Below are 23,229 nucleotides of genomic sequence, written 5' to 3' on the forward strand. Positions count from 1 at the left end.
TGAGTAGTTAGCGACCACATAGCCCTCAAAGTCTAAATTATTTACCATCTGATCATTTATAGAAATGTCAACCTCTGTTCTCAATCATAAGTTTAATGACACTGTCCTACTAAAAATCCTTCCTTAGCTCCTCCACTTAACTGCTTTTATGATCAAGCTGAGTGCTGGACAGGAACTGGATATTCTGGACCCTATTTAATTCTCCAGTCTTAAATTTTCACTACTACCAGGTAACTGCTAGCATACCATTGAGTTCCTCAATCATACCACACCTTCTCTTGCTTTCAGGTTTTAATATGTGGGCTATTCCTCTGGTCAGAAAACTTCCCTTCCTTGTCACTTCATTTCTATTTAAGCCTCAAGGGTCACTTCCAAAGTGTGTTTCCAAAGTGCTACAACCCTGGATTGTAATTTTATGTTCCCTGACCTGTATATCCCACTAGAATATAAGCCCTGGGAGGGCCAGTGACTAGGTCTCTATTTTCCCCACCGAATCCCAATGCCTAGAGTAATACCTGGCACAAAGATGGTTAGCAAAAATGCAATAAATGTTGATTTATTTATTTTTAAAGGTTTTATTTATTTTTTCATGAAAGACACAGAGAGAGAGAGGCAGAGACATAGGTAGAGGGAGAAACAGAGAGGGGATCCTGATGTGGGACTCAATCCCAGGACCCCAGGATCATACCCTGAGCCAAAGGCAGACACTCAACCACTGAGCCACCCAGGCGTCCCACAATAAATGTTTATTTATCTATTTATTTTTTTAATTTATGATAGTCATACAGAAAGAGAGAGAGAGGCAGTGACACAGGCAGAGGGAGAAGCAGGGTCCATGCACCGGGAGCCCGAAGTGGGATTCGATCCCGGGTCTCCAGGATCGCGCCCTGGGCCAAAGAGAGGCGCCAAACCGCTGCACCACCCAGGGATCCCCACAATAAATGTTTAAATGAAGAAATGCTTCAGCACACTGAAGCATACTCCCAAATCCTTTTGTTTACATAAAACATTGTAATTAATTACTCCATAAATAAACAAAAAGGAATTATTTTCAGTGAGAGACTGGTATTATGGTAAATGTTTCTATCAGATCGAAAGTAGTATTATCTAAGTGAGTAGTCCACTAGATTGTAACAGGATCAGAGAACATTAATTTATTTTCATCTGATATGTATGCAAACATATTCCATTCAATAGTCTGTGTATAGGTCCTGACAAGTTTTTCAAATTCTCCACCTTCAGACTTTCTGTAATTCTGTACATTCTCCACAATTTCGTTACATCAGCAAGTCAAATATGAAGCTCCAAAGTACAATAGGTACATTTGTTATTTCTACCAACTCTATTTCATGTTGCCATAAAATATATTTTATTTTTTTAAAGATTTTATTTTAAAAATTAAAAAAATAAAAATAAAGATTTTATTTATTTATTCATGAGAGAGACGGGGGGGGGGGGGGGGCACAGACACAGGCAGAGGGAGAAGCAGGCTCCATTCCATGCAGGGAGCCTGATGTGGGACTCAATCCCGGGTCTCCAGGACCACACCCTGGGCTAAAGGCAGCGCTAAACTGCTAAGCCACCTGGGTTGCCCTATAAAATATATTTTAAAAGGCCGGGGAATATATATATATGAGTGTTTAGATACTAGAGACTGACAAAGATTTGCAAGTCAGCTCTCCCATTAGCTCTCTGTAACTGACCAAGTTAGTTAACTTCTTAACCTTTGTATCTTCAACTTTGAAATGGGTATAAATAATAGTAGCTAACTCATAGACTGTTGTAAGAATTAAATGAGATATTACAAATAAAATATTTAGCATTTAGCACACAGCTTGGCAAAAAATAATACCCAGGAAGAATTAGTTATTAAATTAATGTTAATACTATCATTTTATAGGTCTTTTTTAGTAATTATAAGACTGGAGGGTTATGCTTTAACTCTAACTTCCTTCTGCCAATGACAAATCCCAACATCTGATAGACCTTTCTCTTTATGAAAGAAAAAAAAGGTGCCGATACAGTAAGCACAGAAAATAAACATTTTGAACTCTGTACCTTTTTTCAGGAATGTTACTCCCAGAAGAAATTTTATCAGATGCTTTGTAAGAATACATCTTCTCCAAGTTAGACTGTTTTAAAACATATAAAGGTCCATTACAAAAAAATTAGAAGTTTCAAAACCTTTCAAATACAGAAAAAATAAGATACAAAATCTCATGATGACAGTTCCTCCTCTAATTACCAAACAAAAATCATCACCTGAAAATAGCTCTCAGATTATAAGGCAGTTAGAAATGTAATGTCCTATTCCTCCCAAATCTATAGAGAATATATGATCGAAATAGTTATTTGAGGCACAGCAGAAGCCAAAGTTATAAAATGATTCAGTTAAATTCTGCATACTTCAATAAAACAGAAAAACTTTACAAAAAATTTAATTCAGCACATTTTCCTATTGCTCCAGTGTTCCAATTAGCTGAAGTCTGCCTGTGAGTATTTAATCTTTAATTGTTATCTAAGATCGAATAACAAAGCAAGAAAGTATGTGTGCACATATGTGTATGTGTATAGCTTTCGTTGAGAACAAGTATTTAAGACTCATGCTTATTTTTTCTATCAATTATAAGTATCATAATGTGAAAAAAAAAAAACAAAACTCCAGGCCAAATGGTTTAATAAAATAGGCTTTAAAAAAATTAAAGTAAGTTACTTTCTCAAATATTTTTAACTGTCTTATTAGCCCCAGAAATCACATACTGCATATTTTATCCTGTTCATAGCACTACTCTTTCCAAAGTTTATGTTTTGTTACATATGGCATTTCATTCAATAAAGAAGGAAGTCAATAAGAACCACCTCTTTAACAAACCAACCTTCTTCTCTGCAGTTAATTCAATTGGTACTCGATTAGAGGAATGTTGTTCAGCGCCAGGTGGTACAGTTTTAGAACTGAAATATAATAAAATTAAAATATCTCAAACTTTAAAATGTAATTATCTAATATCATGTCTCCACTCCCAGAAAGGCAGATAAGATTGCATTACTTTTTTAGAGCTGAAAATTTTTTAAATTTTTTTTTTTTTTTTAAGAACAAGCTCTGGAAAGTGCTTTTTAAGCTCTTTAAAGTTTAAAGCTCTTTAGTTTTTTAAGTTTAAAAGAAAAGTTGCTTATGTAATACACAATATAGGGATTACAGTCAATAATACAGTCTTATAAACTTCAAAGTTATGAAGAGACTAGGTTGTTCTCAACACAGAAATTATAATTATGTGACATGATAGAGGTGTTAGCTAAGTCACTGTAGTTATCATATTGCAATATATACATCTATCAAACCAACACGCTTGTATACTTCAAACTTACACAATGTTATATGTCAATTACACCTCAATTTTTTTAAAAAGGGGGAAAAATCCATAAATGATAACATGTAAAGAAACAAAAAAGAAGGCATCACATGTATTCCCTTGCGACCTTCTTCTATATATAAGAAGGAAATATGATATGTGGATTCTTCAATATTGATCTCCGTGCTGCTTCTTTAACCAATGGGAAAGTAACTTTCTAAATACTATACTCAACTACTTCCTATCAATCAAGAAAATGTTCTATGATTTATCTTTTACCCACTGGCTCTCATCCTCAAACTAGCTAAAAGAGGTATGCAAAGCAATCTTTACTCATATTATCTTTGTGGTGCCTATGAATTGGTATAATTTGACATTTTAACAATAAAAAATACAGAAGTTAAAAAAAAATGAAAAATGAACCTTGGTAGAAGAAACACCCTCGGACACAATTCTTCATTAGCTTCAAGTTTAAGTTTCTTAGGAAATTCTCTATTGGCTTCATGAAGCCAACATCTGCCCTATTGAACACAAAAAGAATCTTTTAATACATAGTGAGAGAAATTAAATCAAACAGGTATATTTCTACATTGTTTACCTTTTCTGTAAGAGTGCAAATCCTTATAAATTTTTGTCTCCCAGGAACTTCTACCAAGAATCCTTCAGCCATGAGCTGACGGGACAAAGCCTTCCACCAACTCTCTTTTTGATCCTTGCCAGTGCCAAATAAACTGTGTCTGCGATACTTATCTTCAAGACGCTGGGAATTCTGAAATCAGGAATGAAATCTGTAGCTAAAAATGCTTTTTTAATTAAACAGGGTAAGTAAAATAGAACTGTCTATTCATTTTTTTGGATTTCAACTTTAAAAACCTACAAAATTTTATGCCTATCCTGCTTGTTCTGAATACTTAACTTATACATAAATATATAATCAAAATAGTGTTCCTTTACTATATGAAGTAATGGCAGGCAATTTCACATATAATTCACATGCATTTTCCAATGCATAGGTTTGGATATGTTTGGGATATTTAACCTAGGCTATTTAGACCTTTTATTAATATATTTTATGGTCTGAAAATAGTAATTATAAGCTACAGCTCAAGACTAGAAGCAGTATGACCCAACAGCTAATAATCAAGGAATACACTGCAAAAATTCGGTCCTCACTGCATGGCTGTATTCACTGTGCTTTTGTTCTTGAGGTACTGCCAAGTTTACTTAATCTTTTCTGATTTAGCTGCTATACTGAGATACCCGGGGAAAAGCAAGTGCATGCTACAGAGTTGCTGTTTTTGAGGGGTTTTTTCCTTAAGTGAAGAGACAATTCCAGTGGGAGACTCTTTACAAGCCATCACATTCTGGCAATGCTGGGGAAGCTACTCTGCCTCATGTAATTCTCTTGTCCTCTGATAGAGAGGACTCCCCCCACCTTCACTCTCTGTATTTTCCATTCACTGTGCCCTCTTACTATCTCCTTCACTTACCCTACACATTTAAGTACTACCGTTAAATATCTATAGTATCATATGAACATAAAGCTTTATGGAAAGTTGCTCCTGTCTAATGCTTTCGTAGTGAATACAGGAGATGGGGTCATTCTAACCTTCACCCACTCTTACTGCAGAAGCCGGGAAGTTACAAATACTATTTCTCAAAATCTTTTAGCTAGAGTTCTGGGTATGATTTAAGTTCTACTATGCAAAGGCATTTTTAAATGACATCTACAAGTAGGAAATGAGGTAAGACTACTCTAGCTAGTCTTGGAGGTACGCATGATTATGGAGCTGTCTGCTTTTTATGAGCAAGTGCAGGGTGGTTACTAGAGCAAGCAGAAGTGGAACCTCCCTGCTTATAGCTCCCTATGCAGTACACTTTGGGGTCTGGTGCTGTAGTGGCAGCTTCCCAAACTGACAGATTGCTTCTTGTCACAGACGAGGTAGCAGCGCTCATGACTATTTTACGGTATAATCTTATCAACAATAGAAGTGGCTGAATGCCCAGTAATAAATACTTTTCTGTTTAAATTATTTAGAGTGATTATAAGCGAATATAAATTCTATATTTTAGGTTATATTTGTATATCAAAAACATTGCTTGAATATGTCAAGAAGTTATTGTATTCTAAAAATTTCAATATAAAATGCAATCTACAATTTTAGAAATAGGCACAGTCCGTCATTTAACAATTTTACATTTCACCTATTTTCCATGAAGGTTTAACAATCAATACCTAAAAAAATTCAGGATCAAAATCAAAACAATTCATAGGATGAGTTACCGTGGACCTAACTCAAAAATCAGAAGGTTCTCTATTATGAATGTATTAGTTTTATGCAACTGATAAGAATGTTATGCCTACCAGTTTATCATTTTGGAATGTTAAACATGTGAATTAAAGTGAAAGAGCCTAAATAAAGCTGATCCCTCACACAAAGGAAACCTAGGCTGCCATGAGATTAAAGTGGAACAAAATCCCATCAGAAACACTTCAGTGCCTAGAAACTGAGCTTATCACAAAGGTGTCTGATAGGTTTGTTAACAGTCTCTAAGTGTATTCTATTTATCTTAAAAATAAAAATAGAATTATTTTTATTAAGATAGCTAAGTAATGAGCTTTAGTATCATGGTGATTATATTTACCAAAATTTTATTAGAACAAGATTTAGAGAAATAGAAACACCCAGGTACAACATGGTATCTTTTTCCCTGTTAACAGTCCCTACCTAAGCCAAATAACTTTGGGTTGACTTGAAAAGAATGCTTAAAATCAAACATTAGAGAATTTCAGAGCTAGGAGGAACATTGGATCTCTCTGATCTACATGGTTATTTTTTACTCATATTACTAACAAATAATCAGAAGCTCAAAGATGTTAATTGGTAGCCTAAGTTCCTAGAACTACAAGTAGAACACAGGCCTCCTGAGTACTAGTTCTAATCTTTTATTACTCTATCATGTGTACACACAAATATACATATGCAACATATATACTACAAATAAATATCCCACATATACATATACACATACACACATATATACATTGTTTGTAGTCAGTACAGCAAAATCACCAGGATTCAAGTCACAGCTCTGGTACTTACTACCCTTTTGACTTTGGACAAGTTACTTAACTTACCTGGGCTTCTATTTTCTCAGCTGCTATACAAGTATTAACAATAGCTTCTATCTCTTGGGGATATTGTAAAAATTGAATAAGCAAGCCTGACTCAGTAACATTAACTTTCTTTTTATTAGTTAACAGTTGGTCCTTTAATGCAACCTGAATTCCCTAATCTAAAAGAAAAACCATTATGGGGGCACCTGGGTGGCTCAGTGGGTTAAGTGTCTGACTCTTGATTTCAGCTCAGGTCATGACCTCAAGGTCATGAGATTGAGCCTTGGTACTGGGTGTGGAGCCTGCTTAAGATTCTCTCTCTTCCCCTCTTCTCTGCCCCTCTCTCCTGCACAAGCATGTGTATGCGTGCACATTCTCTAACACAGATAAATAAATATTTAAAAAAAAAAAAAAAAAGAAAGAAAAACCACTACTTAGTTATCTAGTCAGTTTTCCCTATAACACTTATAATAGTACTCTATATCTGCTAGGGGCTTATACTTGCAGTAGAAGATTCTATTGCTTGCAAACTAGTAACACCAAAGGTATTAAATTGCCTAATAGTACTTATTAGCAATCTCAACACTAGAATTATTCTTCTACTCTTCCTAAGGAAAAAAAAAAAAAAAAAAAGAAAACCCTACAAAACCTTAAGTGAACGAACACATTTACTAGTATGAAGCAATGAGATTTTTTTTCTAATCAGCAGAGTAATTGTTCTTCCCCTCATGAAAACTGTAAATACTGTATACTGTGTGAATAAATTTACACTGTCTTGTTTCCATGGAAATCACCGTGCCCAGAAAGCTGCTATAGAAACTACAGGGATTTGGGCATTGATTTTAAGGAAGGCACATTCTACAGATACATCCCTTACCAATCACATTCATTCTAGTATCTCCAGATCATTCGATCTAAAAATAAAAATGTAAAACTGCATGTGAACAGCATAATAAATAGAGAAGGCACTAAAACAATAATCAGGAAAGCTGCTTGCTCACCCTGATTCTGGCACAGAGTAATATGACCCAGGACAGGTCCTCTAACTTTCAGGGATTCAGTATCAACCACTGTAAAATAAGGCATAGGGATAGTCTTTTTGCTCTAGAAGACACACTCAAAAAGGGAAATTATCTCACATTTTTCTTTTAAAAATCAGGTTGGGAAAATAAGGAACACCAAACTGGCATATCGAGGAACATGGAAACTACTAATTGATGGATAAATATTAGAATAAAGAGAGCTGGGAGAGGGATCCCTGGGTGCCGCAGCGGTTTAGCGCCTGCCTTTGGCCCAGGGCACGATCCTGGAGACCCAGGATCGAATCCCACGTCGGGCTCCCGGTGCATGGAGCCTGCTTCTCCCTCTGCCTATGTCTCTGCCTCTATCTCTCTCTCTCTCTCTGTGAGTGCCTATCATAAAAGAATGAATGAATGAATGAATGAATGAATGAATAAATAAATAAATAAGAGCTGGGAGGCTAGAACCCAAACCAAAGTATCACTTTCTAATAAAAGCAAAATCTTTGAATGTCTATCTGATAGAGAAAACAAAGAACCTGCCAATTGTTCAAAGTAACTTCTTTAAAAATCACAATTGTTTTCTGTGGTAAATCTTTCTGCTTAGGAATGCCACACTTCCCTCTACCTTTCTTCTCTCATTCCATCTCTGAATGTCCAAATCTACTACATCTCCTATGAAAAAGAAAGCTCCAATGATACTGATAGAATCACAAAGACTTCTCTAATTTCCAGGTATTAACAAGTACTCTCTCCAGAACTTATATCTATTCATATGTCCTTTATCATCTCTTTCAATGCTACACTATACTTATTTCTTCCCAAGTAACACCTTCCATGTTAGATGATGCGTTTCATCTAATTCAGGCTTTGAGTTCTCCACAAAACATAGTGCCTTACACACACACAAAAAGATGTTTAATAACTAATGGGAAAAAATAGGTATAAGCTTAAACTCTCAAGTCTTAAATCTCTATGTTACTAAAGTGTAAAACAAGCCTACAGTTTCTGTTTACATTTTAATTTTTCTTTTGCCTCTTTCCCAATTCCTACAAGGCAAAAAAGCTCAGAGCTGCCACTCCAGGTCTTATATGCTAAGTGCAAAATAAAATCAAAAGAGAAAAAAAAATTATCTTTAGGAATAGATTTCAATCACACAAAATAGCTTACCCAAAAAATTAAATAGATACCCCTCTCCTGTTCAATACTTCAAAAATTATAAAGGGTGATTAAAACTAGCAATTGTTTTCTAGTGGCTGCTTATAGTCAAAGCATCTTTTATCAAAAGTATTACCTAACTCTGGAGCCATGGCAAGGTTTAGCACTTTGATAATATGATCAGGAATGAGGTTTCACTTAATGTCTTGGTTATATAAATTAAGTGCTATGCTTCTGTTTTCTGATCTATAAAATTATGATAATCCTTGCATATTTTATCACTTATTCAGACATTTAAAAATATTTATGTGGTGAGCTGTTTAGATGGCTAAAACAGTTTCTTACATTTCTAATATTTAATTCCTAACCAAACCTGTGCTATTTAAAAACAAAATTTTTTTTTTTTTTTTTTTTTTTTTTTTTTTTTTTTTTTTTATGATAGTCACAGAGAGAGAGAGAGAGAGGCAGAGACACAGGCAGAGGGAGAAGCAGGCTCCATGCACCGGGAGCCCGACGTGGGATTCGATCCCGGGTCTCCAGGATCGCGCCCTGGGCCAAAGGCAGGCGCTAAACCACTGCGCCACCCAGGGATCCCTAAAAACAAAATTTTTAACTCCATCCACAAATACTTGGATGGGCTGTATAACTGTTTATAATATTTAGAAAAATCTAGTGTAAGAAAGGAGAATCACATGTTGCTTAAATTGTATTCGTTATATATATGTACAAATATTATCTCTTTAAAACTCTAAGAGTTTTCAGTTTAATATATTTATCATCTTACAGATCAAAATTATCTACAAAGATATCAATTTCCCTAAATTAGTTAAGGTGGACAATTTACTACATTCCTAAAGGAATCACAATTATAATTTTTAAGACAATATCCCAATAGATACCAAAATCATTGAAATGGAAGGAAAAAAAATTACCTTATTTTCCTTGTAGTTAATGTCTACAAATTTTTGTTATGTGGTATTTTTTGAAAAGTTTCACATCTTTATCTAGCAAGGGTAGTATAAAATTTCACAAAGAATAAACTTCTTAATTTGAAGACTCCCAGAAGAGACTGTCAGTATAAATGGTCTGACTTGGTTTTCAAATAATAGGTGAAATCTGATCCCTCTTGTGGCCAGTTCAAGTTTGTGTAGGAGCCCACTTACACTTATTTGTTGATACTGGATACTGCTGGCTTATACCAAATTAAAACAAGGAGACAAACCATAAGAGACTCTTTATCATAGGAAACAAACTGAAGGTCGCTGGAGGGGCAGGGGTGGGGAGGATGGGGTCACTGGGTGATGGACATTAAGGAGGACACATGATGTAATGAGCACTGGGTGCTATATAAGTCTGATGAATCACTGACCTCTATGATGAAATCAATAATACATTATATGTTAATTAATTGAATTTAAACAAAAATTTTAATTTTTTTTTATAAATTAACATCTTCAACTGGAATGCACAGGTTTTGAAGATGACAGAGACAGAAGAAACTTTCATAGACCTCAATTAAACTTAATCTATCCTTTGCAACTTAAATTCTTAAAAAAAAAAGATACTAGAAAAAAAAAGATAGTAGTTCTCATACCACCTAAAAGCAAGTTCCTTAACTTGGAACACTAATTAATTAATTAATTAATTAATTGTGGCAACATTATTAAATTTCTAATCAAACTGGTGATTTAAAAACAAAATTATAGTGGGCCTGAGGAGGGAAAAAACAAAAAACAAAAACACAAAATTTTAAACTCCATTCAGGATCTAAAAACATCACCACCTGAAAAGTTAACATGTTTTCAATATCTCATTAAAGATACTTCACAATTGGGACGCCTGGTGGCTTGGTAGTTGAGCATCTGCCTTTGGCTCAGGTCATGATCCTGAGGTCCTGGGTTGAGTCCTGCATCAGGTTCCCTACAGGAAGCCTATGTCTCTGCCTATCTCTGCATGTCTCTCATGAATAAATAAATAAAATCTTTAAAAAACAGTATTTCACAACTAACTTAACATGTCCCTTTTTAAACAAGATAAAAATTCAGAAAATAAGTATTTACAGGAAGCATTCAAGTATTTATCAAATAAATGCTTACCTAAATTATTTTTAAATTCAACATACAAAATAAGAATATTAATCTCTACTTTTAAGTATCTTTTTAATAAATATACATATTTGCAAAGGATTCTATCTCCCACTTTGGTTTATTCAACCACTAGCAATACATAATACTTAGCTTTTCTTTACAGACTTCTAAATGAGGAATAAAATCATATGGACAAAAGGACTACAGACTGTAAGGGTCATGACTTACTCATATTGTACTTGCAAATGTTAGCATAATCCTGTCATGCTAATCACTAAAAGCAGCTGAATTGACTAATGCTATTTATTCAATGGTAAAGCCAGAAACAAAACAAAAAACAAAACAAAACAAAACAAAACTTGGAATTTTAAATACCTGTGATAAGAAACAGAAAAGAAGTAAAGAAAAACTACTGACAATAGTTATTGAACTTACAAATATTCACTGAAATTAAAGTTTTGCTCAAAGAATTTACTACTTTCCAGGACAAGAAGAGAGACAATTTTGTTCTACCTGTCTCCTGATGCAGTGAAAGCATCTTTCTTGATTTTCCTAAGAAAGACTAGTTTAGGGATTCATCCAACTATAACGTAATAAGCTAATACTAGAATGAGGTGCAGAGCTGAACATCAATTTGAAATATGAAAACAGCAGTATATGTAACACTCAGGTTTTGTCAAAAGTAATGAATGCAGTGCTTAATTGGAACTTAATATGGCTCTCTGACTTTCCAATAACTCATCTAAAGTCAAAGCTGCAATCCTAATTCAACAAACTTCTGAAGAAAAGAGTAACAGGAGTACAAGAACTATGAAGGTGACTCACAGATATACTTACAGATCCTTGGAGAAATAAAATCGGAAGCCCAATTCCAAACTTTTCTCCTAAGATTTTCACAGCAGATAATAGCTGGAATGTTTGTGGACCAAAATCCTGTGATGCGTCATCTGAATCATCAATGGAAGAGCATTGATCCAATCTAAGTAATAATATAATAGAAAGCTTAGCTAAGACATGTACCCTTAGAAATAAAAATATTATATATAATAGACAAGTAAAAAAAATCTCAAATATGCCAACTGCTTCATAAGCTAACAAATAGAGTTTGTTACAGCCAAGATCACGTGAAATATGCAAAAACATGAACCATAAACCATAATATATCTTTGCATGTTATGTTGATGGTTCTCAACACTAGCGCCTTGGAACCCAAATTTCACAGGAGGTACCTTGGACCATAAACAGAAGAGTAGGGAGTTCAAGCAAGCAGAGTGCAGAAGTATAGCTTGAAAAGCTCCATCGACTGATTATATAAATACTGGACTTTTGGGTTAGGTTGTGATGAGGGGAAAAGACTGTTGCAAAAAAAAGTTAATAACTTAAGAACCAAATCTCCTATGAAATAAATTATTAGCTTAAACTCTGATGACCGTAAAATACGACACAAAGATAAACTGCACCTCATTTAAGTCCACTTAGAAGTTACATTCCTAAGCCATCCTTCAAGTAGATTTGAAATTATCATTAATATAAATGATATTAATATAAATGAGAATTCTTTAAAGTTGGTTGAGAACAAAGGATTCCTTAGAGAAAATCAACTACCTTAATTCAATTGCCTTCTTTAGAACAAATAGCTTTGAAATAGCAGTAAGAATAGTCAATATTCCAGATATAATAATATGCTTTTTTGGGGGGAAGACTAGATTTAGGTTTATCCTATTTTAACTTCTTTAGTGGGATATTAAGCTCATTTTCTTTTCTAATATGAATATTGAAAGCTATCAGATTCTCACAAAGTACCACCTATGCTGTATCTTCCAAGTTTTAATGTATATTATTGTAATCATAACTAAAGTTCTAAAAATGTTTTAATTTCCAGTCTGATTTTTTCTTTGATTTATGAGTAATTTAAAAGTTTTATTTTTAACTTCCAAATGAATGAGAAATTTTGTCCTCTTATTTCCTTCTAATTCAACTGCATTCTGATCAGAAAAAGTGGCATGTTTTATACCAATACATTGAAAACTTTTGAGACAACACTACAGTCTAGAACAGGGGCCAGAAAACTTTTCTTAAAGGGCCAGATTGTAAATAGTTAGGTTTTGTGGGCCATACTGTTTCTGTGTCACAGTTACTGGGATTCAACTCTGCAAAAACAGCCACAGATAATATATAAACAAAAGGGTATGCTGGATTCCAAGAAAACTTCACCTACAAAAACAGGCAGCAAAGTGGATTTGGTTTACAAGCCATAGTTTGCCAATCTTACCTTAACACAGAGTCAAAAATTTTTTTGAAGATTTTATTTATTTATTCATGAGAGACACAGAGAGAGGCAGAGATACAGGCAGAGGGAGAAGCAGGCTCCCTGCAGGGAGATCACAACCTGAGCCAAAGGCAGTCACTCAACCAATGAGCCACCCGGGTGCCACACACTGAGTCAAATTTTTATCAATATTCCATGTATGTTTGAGAAGTGTAATCTCTAGTTCAGTGCTTCCCAGCAAGTGTGCTGCAAATGGATTATAGGGGTGCTGTATAATCACTGTTCTGGACAGAACCTGGACTCAAGTAGTAAATAGCCTAGTGTGCTATATAGGTGTTATTATTAGCTTTGTGGATCATGAAGTAAAAATGTTTGAGGTACATTGTTCTAAATGCTTAGTACAGGGTTCTAAATAGCAAGTGTGTGATAAACCAAACTTGTTACTATGTTGATCAAATTTTCTATAGCTTACTAATTGTTGGATTACTAAACCTACCAATAGCCAAAAATTATATACAACTCTTCTACTTTAATTATATCCAACTACTACTACTATAATGGGTTTGTTGCTTTCTTCCAGCTGTTGTGTCAATTTGTGCTTTATATAATTGCAGGGCATTTGGGGTTTGTTTGTTTGTTTGTTTGTTTTTTTAAGGTGCACTGAACAATTCTGTCCTCTCAGTGAAGCAACATTTTGTCACCACAGAGATCATCTACATCCCTAATACTTATTTTTTGGTCTCAGAGTAACACAGTGATCATGCCTAGGCATATGGCGAACTCAACTAGTTATACCATTTGTTTTTATTCTTTCAATTAATATACAGTTAAAAATGACTATAATCTGTGTATATGTAAAGTTCAACCAATTTAAACACATCTGTTGATTCATATGCACAGATTCATCTAACCACACAATCAACTACCATCACAATCAGGACACATAACAAATCCATCACCTTGAACAGTCCTTTGTGCTAGCCCTTTGTAATCATACCCTCCACCTCTCTCTGACCTCTGGCAACCACTGACCTTTTTCTTCATCCCTATAGTAGAGTCTTACTTTTGAGAGAATATCATATAAACTGGATCATACTGTAAAACTTTTATTATTTCTTCTTTTAAATGTTTGGTAAAATTTGCCATTTAAGCCATGTCGGCTATGGAATTTTATTTCCAGGCATTTTTAACAGATCTAATTTCTTTAACAGTCGTACAACTATCTGAGTCATCTACTTCATTGTGGGTGAATTTAGCTTGAGGTTCTCAAGGAATTGGGTCCACTTCCTCTAAATTACTGAATGTATGTGTACTGAGCTATTCATAGTGTTTTCCTTATGATCCTTTTAATGTCTATTGGGCCTGTAGTGAAATTCCTTTCATTCCCAGGATGGGTAATCTCGGTCTCTTTTTTTTCTTTTTAGAAGTTTCTATCAATTTTATTGGCCTGTAAAAGAGTGAACTTTTGAGTTCTTTGGTTTCCTCTTTTGTTTTTCTGTTTTCTATTTCATTTATGCTCTTACCTTTATTATTTCCTTCCTCTGCTTCTTTTTAGTTTACTTTGGAAGCTTAATTACGCTTTGAAACTTTTCTTCTATTTAAAGTATTTGATGCTCTACATTTTCCTCTCATTGTTGCTTTAGCTGCATCCCATACATTTTGTATTTTTATTTAATTTGGTTCAAAATATTTTCCAGTTGACCTTGAGACCTCCTCTTTGACTCATGGGTACTTAGTAGTGTGATATTTAATCTTCAAGTATTTGGAGACTTTGCTATCTTTATGTTACTGGTTTCTAGTTTAATTCTATCATAGTTAGAAAACACACACTGTATGAACAAAATTTTTTAAATATATTAAGGTTTGTTTTATGACCCAGAATATAATCTATGTTTGTGAACATTCCATTTGCACCTGGGAAGAATGTTTATTCCACTGTTGTTAGGTTGAATGTTCCAACAAAGTTAATATGATCTAGTTTATTGACAGTCCTGTTCATTTCTATCTTCTTACTGATTTTCCATCTACTAGTTCTATTAATTACTGAGAGAAGATGTTGAAGTCGCCAACTGTAATTATGGATTTCTGTATTTCTCCTGTTAATTCTGTCAGTTCTTTTGTTAAGTGTATACACACTTAGGATTATGTGTTCTTGGATATGATGGTTAACTTTGTGTCAACTTGGCTAGGCTATGATGCTCAGTTGTTTGGTCAAACACTGATCCAGATGCTGTTATAAAGGTATTTTGTAGATGAGATTAACACTTCCAGTCCGTTTACTTTAAGTAAAGGAGACCACCCTTGATAATATGAGTCTTGTCCAATCAAATGAAGGCTTTAAAGAGCAAAGACTGAGAACAAGGAATTGTGACTCAAGACTAGGAACACAGAAATCCTGCCTGACTCTCTAGCCTGCCAGTTTGCCCTACTTATTTTAGATTTGACAATCTGCACAACTGCCAGCAGCCAATTCCTTAAAATCAATCTGTGTGCGTGCATGCGTGTGTGTGTGTGTGTGTGTGTGTGTCTGTGGAGAACTATGATTAATTGGTAAACTGACCCTTCTATCATCATGTAATGTCTTTCCTTATCCTTGGTAATATTCTTTCTCCAAAGTCTCCACTGTCTGATATTAAAATAATAACTCCAGCTAGTGTTAGTGTTTTCATGGTATACAGTTGTTATCCCTTTATTTTATTTTTATTTATTCATTTTTAAGATTTTACTTATTCATGAGAGACATAAAAAGAAAGAGGCAGAGACATAGGCAGAGGGAGAAGCAGGCTCCCTCTGGGGAGCCTGATGCGGGACTCCATCCCCAGATCTGGGGATCACGGCCTGAGCCAAAGGCAGATGCTTAACCACTGAGCCACCCAGGCACTCTGATCCTTTAATTTTTATCTACTTACATGATTATACTTGTGGATTTCTTACAGATAGCATATAGTTGGGTCATTTCTTTTTAAAGTTTACTTATTTATTTATTTTTAAGTAATCTCTATATCCAACACGGGCTCAAACACGTAACTCCAAGATCAAGAGTAGCATGCTCCTCTGACTGAGCCAGCTATGTACTCCTAGTTGGGTCATATTTTTAAATCAATTCTAACAATGTTTGCCTTTAAATGGTGATATGGACCATTTATATTTAATATAATTATTGATATATTTAAATTTAGGTCCACCATTTTATTGGTGTATCTATTTATAAAGCAAAATAATATTGTTTACTTTGACTTCTATCTAAATAAACTCATTATTTTGTTTTCTTAAAACTGTAATACATATCATTCAACAAAAACTCAATTAAAAATTATGTAAGGGGCACCTAGGTAGCTCAATCAATGGAGTGTCTGATTCTTATCTCAGGTCTTAATCTCAGGGTTGTGAGTTCAAGCCACACATTGGGCATGGAGCCAACCTTAAAAATTATTTGAAAAGGAAGAGAAACAAATATTTTAGAATCTCCATTTCGAAGAAAAAAAATCTTTACCTGGATCTGCAATTATCACAGCATTGTTCAGTTCCCATAATACCCACGGAGGCCTTTCGTAGTTGTTTGTCTTCAAAATGAGACAAGATGAGTCTACCCAAGAGAAAATTTTAAATTAAATAAAAGAACAAAACCATATATGTTAAAATCATTGCTGAAAATAATGAAGTGAAATCATCACTGATTCACCTGGGATCTCATTACCTTGCTTCAGTTGACTGAGGCACAAAGAAAGTTGCCTTAAAAATTCAGCACATATGTAACACCAACAAAATACTGTTTCTACATACTTCTACTTATGTTACAAAACTTTTTCTTAAAATATCACCATTCATAGATCTGTTATTAATTAATATAAAACAAATAATACATACTGTCGCCTACATCTTGTGGAATGAAGATATTTTTCCATCTTCGCCATCATCTTTAATTTGTATAATCGAAACTTTTCACTGGTTATCTCACTAAGGCGGTGCCTGTCAATTACAAATATCACAAGAATATATAAAATTGCATTAGTGATTTCATTACTTTTAAATTTATTATTGCTTACTTTTCATAACCTTTAGCATCTACACCTCTATCAAGATTTTTTAAAAATCCATTTCTATCATCCCAGAAAGTTATTGTGTCCTTTTCCAGTCAATCCCCTCATTAGAGGCAAGCATTTTTCTAACTTTTATGAAAATCACTTTTGAAAGAATTCTATACTTATGTCCAAGTATTAATTTTTTAGCTATCTTTGAAAAATTATTATACACCCTAAAGTTTTTCATTTTTATTTATATGCTACATGCTTTTTGGCAATCTTTCCACTATACATGAATTTTTATACTTTCCTAGTAAAAGGTTGCTATTTATTTTATCTGAGAAACTAAGAATACTGAAAGAGACTCATGATACAAATATAAACCTTCATCCCTATTTGCTCTTCAGAGAACTTCTCATATCCCCCTAAAATTATCCCTTTGTACTAAAGGCTATTATGAGACACCAATAAAACATCAGAATTAAGTTCTTCCTTCAAACAATCATAAGTGATTTTTTCCATAACATTCAATTTATTTAAAATTGCTAGCACTAAAGGTATTTTTTAAATACCTTTTATTTTTAAAAGTTAATGTTGCTAGACTCATCCTGACTCTGTTAACTCTAGTCTACTGTAAAGAAATTCCATGAATATCAGTTATCAGAAGATGATGACAAGCTCCCAAAAGCTATACATGTCTTTGCAAGAATTCTTGTGAGAATAAATAGAAGTCTGAGTTGAATATTTTTCAGATATTTCAAAAGAAAACAATGTTTGCATATAAGATCTAAATGGTAATACTGATCCTCACCAAACCAGACCTAATATTTTGATTATTTAACCTTCTGACTGATAAAAATACCTCTGTACAATTATCAAAGATGACAACAACAGGGAATCCAGTTAAGTGAGTTCTGGAAAGTCTGAACACAAAAAAGACCCCTTATTCAAAAACATTCTTATTATCTGACACCACTAACCACAATACCTTTCCATATAATTTACCTAAAAGTTTCTTCCAACTGTTGACTCTAGTTTTTCCTAGCCCACAGCCTAAAATTTATATATATATCACTTATAACCCTTAAACAACACAAGTTTAAACTGCATTGGTCCACTTACATGTGAATTTTTTTATAAATACAGTACAGTACTGTAATGTATTTTCTCTTATGATTTTTTAAAATAGCATTTTCTTTTTTCTAGCTTATTTATGGTAAGAATACGGTATATAATAGATATAACATTTAAATAAGTGCTAATCTACTATTTGTTATTCATTACACTTCCAGCCAATAGCTGGCTATTAGGAGTTAAGTTTTAGAAGAGTCAAAGGTTAGACAGATTTTCGACTGCATGGGGGAGTCGGCACTTCTAACCTTCCTGTTGTTCAAGGATCAACTGTAGTTGAGGGGGGCACTTGACAGGATGAGCACTGGGTGTTATGCTATATGTTGGCAAATCGAACTCCAATAAAAAAAATATATACAAAAAAAAAAAAAAAGATCTGCCATTTCCATTATACTCTAAGCCTTCTGAGAACAGGTACCATATATGTTCTTATTTATCATTGTATCCCCAGCATAGAGCATATGCTTAGAACACAGAGGGCACTCAAAACACTGCTGAAATAGCCTCATCAGTTACCATCTGTTTTTTTCCTGAGATTTTATTCCCCTATGGAGGAGGGAACCAGTTGCTAAACGCTGTACCAAAACTTTTTGCAAGATGAAAATTTCCTTTCCAATATAAATCTCATAGAACTTAAGTATCAATAAAAGACTTGCTTCATTTAAACACTGAACACAATTTTTTTCAGGGCAGTCAGTACAGTGAATAGATACAGTGCAACATGATTATTCACACACAGTCAAGGAAAGCTGGCATGCTTTCATAAAACTAACAAAAAAAAAAACAAATGGTAAAGAAGGTCAAATAGGGATTGGTAAAAGTCACTTGAAATTAGCACCATTGTAGAATGGGAAAAAAGAACCAACAGCAAAATAAATGGTATCTGAAGAAAACTATGGCTGGAGACATAACAAAACTTGAGAGGGCCTGGGGAGAAGAAAGTTTGTCTATGCACAGTATTATAAAGCACCCATAGGACTTATGTTCCATTCCTAGTCCTGATTTAGTTAATTCTTAACACTAAATGAGGTGTAGCTGAAATTAGGTCATCTCCTCTGGATGGCAACCCTTACCACAAATTTCTTGGATGTTCTCTGTTTTGTTTTGGTTTTTTGTTTTGTTTTGGTTTGGTTTGGTTTGGTTTTTTTTTTTTTTTTTAATTTATTTATTCATGATAGTCACACGGAGAGAGAGAGAGGCAGAGACACAGGCAGAGGGAGAAGCAGGCTCCATGCACCGGGAGCCCGACGTGGGATTCAATCCCAGGTCTCCAGGATCGCGCCCTGGGCCAAAGGCAGGCGCCAAACCGCTGCGCCACCCAGGGATCCCTTGTTTTGGTTTTAAATGCACTTACACACATTACTTGAAATTTTGCATGCTGCTTCAAATATTTTCAAAGCTTATATGGAAAGAAAGAAATGTGCAAGGGTGAATATAATAAATGTTTTTACCTATTTAAGCAAATGTCTGCTGGAGCCCAGAGTACATGACAAGAACTCTGAAGTCCATCACGGCCAGCTCTCCCAATCTCCTGGTAATATGATTCCATTTCCTTAGGAGCACCATAATGAATGACTTTGCGAATGTCAGCTTTATTAATGCCCATTCCAAAAGCTATGGTAGCTACAACACACTAAGAATAAATAAAAACATAGTTTGACAATTATGTAGCAGAACCAAAACCTTAACTCTTTACTTTTTGGGAAGAGTAATTAGTTTATTAACTAAAGTCCCTGGCATGAAACTGAATTTAGCATAATTTCAACCAATCACTTCCAGATTAAAAAACTACCTCCCCAATTTACAAATTAGGCATTGGTAACCCCAAAACAGGTTTTCTATTTCTGTAAAATAGGATTTCTATTTCCTCCCTATAAAAAGTAGCAACTAAATTGATCTCTTTGAACACCTATGAGTACAAGATACAAAATAGGCTCTTAAAATACTTATTATATTAAAAGATACTTCGTGTTAAGGTGAAGTTTCAAGAGTACTTACCTGATTGCCCAGGATCTTAATATTTTCTAGCACTATTCCAAGAAGGAAGGAAGGAAACTTCTCATTATAGATGATAAAATTAAACATGAATTTATCTCTGAATCTTTAAAAGGATAAAACTGGTAGATATCTAATATATATGAGCATACTGAAATGAGATTTACATGATTGGGAGAAATTTTAGGGAAGAGTTTAGTGATAAGAACATACAAAAAAACTAAACAAAATTTTTAACTATTACAATAAAAGAAGATATGCAATAAAATACTATAATATATGGCTTAGAGATAAAATGCATTTATAGATAATTAATTATGTAAATATGTAATATTTGAAATATATATTGATCTAACCAAATTATGTTAATGTTGGGAGGAAAGGGGGTTAGAAACACATTAAGAGAGCAGAAGGGCAGGAAGGGGTGTGAAAGGGAGCTAAACTTTCACTCCTCATAGTGGGAAGTCAACAGACAATGCCTAAAAATAATAAATAAAAAACCAAGTTGTAACACCAAAAGCAAATCATTGCAAAATCTAGTGGTAAACACCAAAAGAATAAACTAAAAGAGATGAGAATAGGAAACAGAAGTGGGGAAAGAAGGAGAGGCTGATATTCTCATGAAAAGCACTATAGCTGGTTCTTTTTTTTTTAAGATTTTATTTATTTATTCATGAGAGACACAGATAGGCAGAGACACAGGCAGAGGGAGGACCAGGCTCCATGCAGGGAGCCTGATGTCAGACTCGATCCAGGACCAGGGGATCACGTACTGAGCCAAAGGCAGGCACTCAACTGCTGAGCCACTCAGATGTCCCTGTAGCTGGTTCTTTAAACTCTGTGTGTGTATAACCAATAAAAATTAAAGTGCTATTAAGAAAATGTATTAAGATGGACCAAGAGGGGCATCTAGGTGGCTCAGTGGTTGAGCATCTGCCTTTGTCTCGGGTTGTGATCCTAGGCTCCTGGGATCAAGTCCCACATCAGGCTCCTTGCAGGGAGCCGACTTCTCCTCTACTTCTGTCTCCACCTCTCTCTGTGTGTCTCCATGAATAAATAAATAAAATCTTAAAAAAAAAAAAAAAAAGATGGACCAAGAATAGAAGACAGAAAGAGAAGGAGGGAGATAGAAAAATAAAAGAAAATGCTGAACAGATAAAAGGAAGTAGAAGAAAGGTTGAGAGAAAAAAACCATCAAAATAGAAATTTATTAAGAAAAAGCTGTGAGGGGTGCCTGGCTGGCTCAGTCAGTGCATAGTGTGTGCATAGGACTCTTGATCGTGGGTTAGTGACTTCAAGCCTGACTCTGGGTGTAGAGATTACTTAAAAATCTTAAGGGGCGCCTAGGAGCCTCAGTCAGTTAAGCATCTACTTTCAGCTCAGATCACAATCCCAGGGTCCTGGGATCCAGCCCCACCTCAGGCTCTCTGCTCAGCTCTCTGCTCAGAAGGAGGCCTACTTCTCCCGCTTCCCTCTGTCTACAGTTCCCTGTTTGTGGGCACGCGTGTGCTCTTTCTCTATCATGCTCTCAAATAAATAAATAAAATCTTTGGGATCCCTGGGTGGCGCAGCGGTTTGGCGCCTGCCTTTGGCCCAGGGCGCGATCCTGGAGACCCAGGATCAAATCCCACATCAGGCTCCCGGTGCATGGAGCCTGCTTCTCCCTCTGCCTGTGTCTCTCCCTCTCTCTGTCTGTGACTATCATAAATAAATAAATAAATAAATAAATAAATAAATAAATAAATAAATAAATAAATAAATAAATAAAATGTTAAAAAAAAAAACTTTGGGTAAATAAAACTAGGCCATTTTGCTATACTTGAGAGTGAATAAGCAACATGATAATTTTAAGGTTTTTAAAAATGTATTTGATTCAATTTTCTTCCAGCTTTCCTGGGATATAATTGACATATAACCTTGTATAAGTTTAAGATGCATAATGTGATAATTTGATATATGTATACACTGTGAAGTGATTACCAAAATAAAGTTACTTAACCACATCCATGACCTCCCATAGTTACCATTTACAAGTGTGTGTGTATGTGCATGTGCGTGTGTGGTGAGAACTTGGAAGATCTAATTTTCATCATATGATACTAGCCTGTTTTTTTTTCCTTAAGATTTTAATATTAAGTAATCTTTATATCCAACATGGGGTTCAAACCCACAACCCTGAGATCAAGAGTCATATGCTCTACAAACTAAGCCAGCCAGGGGCCCCTTTATGATACTGTTTTTAGATGACATCACCCTACTCCACAGACATAATGTTCAAAATATCATTATAAACACTCAGGTAAAAATAAAGTATTTTATCAAATAATTTATTCATAGCCTCACCTCAGAAAGAAAAGGAATTCAAGACCTTAAGCTAATAAAATATAAAAGAACATGAAACTAAAAATCAGGACTAAAAGAATGAATGATCACAGACTAAAAATGTAAATCTACATCTGAATATGGTTAGCTTTGATTAAGAATAATACAAAAAAAATCTTTTTCTAAAATTACAAAATAGAAAATACTAAGAATGTAAACATGGTCAATTGAAGACATTAAGATTAGATAGGTGAGCTGGGGAGGTGAACTCTATCTTTAGGGCTACACCAAAGAATAAATCAACTTCAGAAAGATAAGAGAGTGAACATCTAGAATTCTGAACATATATGCATTCACTAGGCACTCAACAAATATTCAATGGCAAGTAATCAATTCCAAGAGCACCAGACTATTCCATATAGATGAGGAAATGTATTTTTATCATTATTTGAGAACTCTTGATGCAAATGTGAAGCTTCTCAATTATTTATTATGATAGCAAAGAAGGAGTACCTTGGGTCAGTTGTCAGATTCAATAGAACCACTAATGTCACTAGGGTGACAGAATCAATATTAATTTATTAATTTTCATAATGTGGATAAAACTTTTTGACATCCTGCCACAGAAAAGGAAAATACAGCAGCACATACATATATACCTTTCTAGATGTTAAGTATAATTAGTGATCACTTGTGAGGGTTTTTTTTTTTTAAGATTTATTTATTTATTCATAAGAGACACAGACTGAGAGAGAGGC

The 23,229-nt window shown here is 34.4% G+C and overlaps 1 protein-coding gene across 5 annotated transcripts in view; it reads right to left on the minus strand.

Annotated features, from left to right (window-relative positions):
- WRN (WRN RecQ like helicase) overlaps positions 1–23,229 on the minus strand; it is a 140,344-nt gene that overhangs the window by 31,901 nt on the left and 85,214 nt on the right. For all 5 annotated transcript variants that reach the window (XM_038560158.1, XM_038560157.1, XM_038560159.1 and 2 more), the window contains 8 exons: positions 19,606–19,787; positions 16,869–16,970; positions 16,495–16,587; positions 11,570–11,711; positions 3,949–4,119; positions 3,774–3,871; positions 2,877–2,952; positions 2,059–2,132 (listed from right to left, as the gene is read on the minus strand). In XM_038560158.1, the coding sequence (XP_038416086.1) occupies positions 2,059–2,132; positions 2,877–2,952; positions 3,774–3,871; positions 3,949–4,119; positions 11,570–11,711; positions 16,495–16,587; positions 16,869–16,970; positions 19,606–19,787 (938 nt within the window). The remainder of the gene's footprint in view (positions 1–2,058; positions 2,133–2,876; positions 2,953–3,773; positions 3,872–3,948; positions 4,120–11,569; positions 11,712–16,494; positions 16,588–16,868; positions 16,971–19,605; positions 19,788–23,229) is intronic.

The sequence above is a fragment of the Canis lupus genome, chromosome 16 (assembly GCF_011100685.1).
Source record: "Canis lupus familiaris isolate Mischka breed German Shepherd chromosome 16, alternate assembly UU_Cfam_GSD_1.0, whole genome shotgun sequence".
NCBI classification, from domain to species: Eukaryota; Metazoa; Chordata; class Mammalia; order Carnivora; family Canidae; genus Canis; species Canis lupus.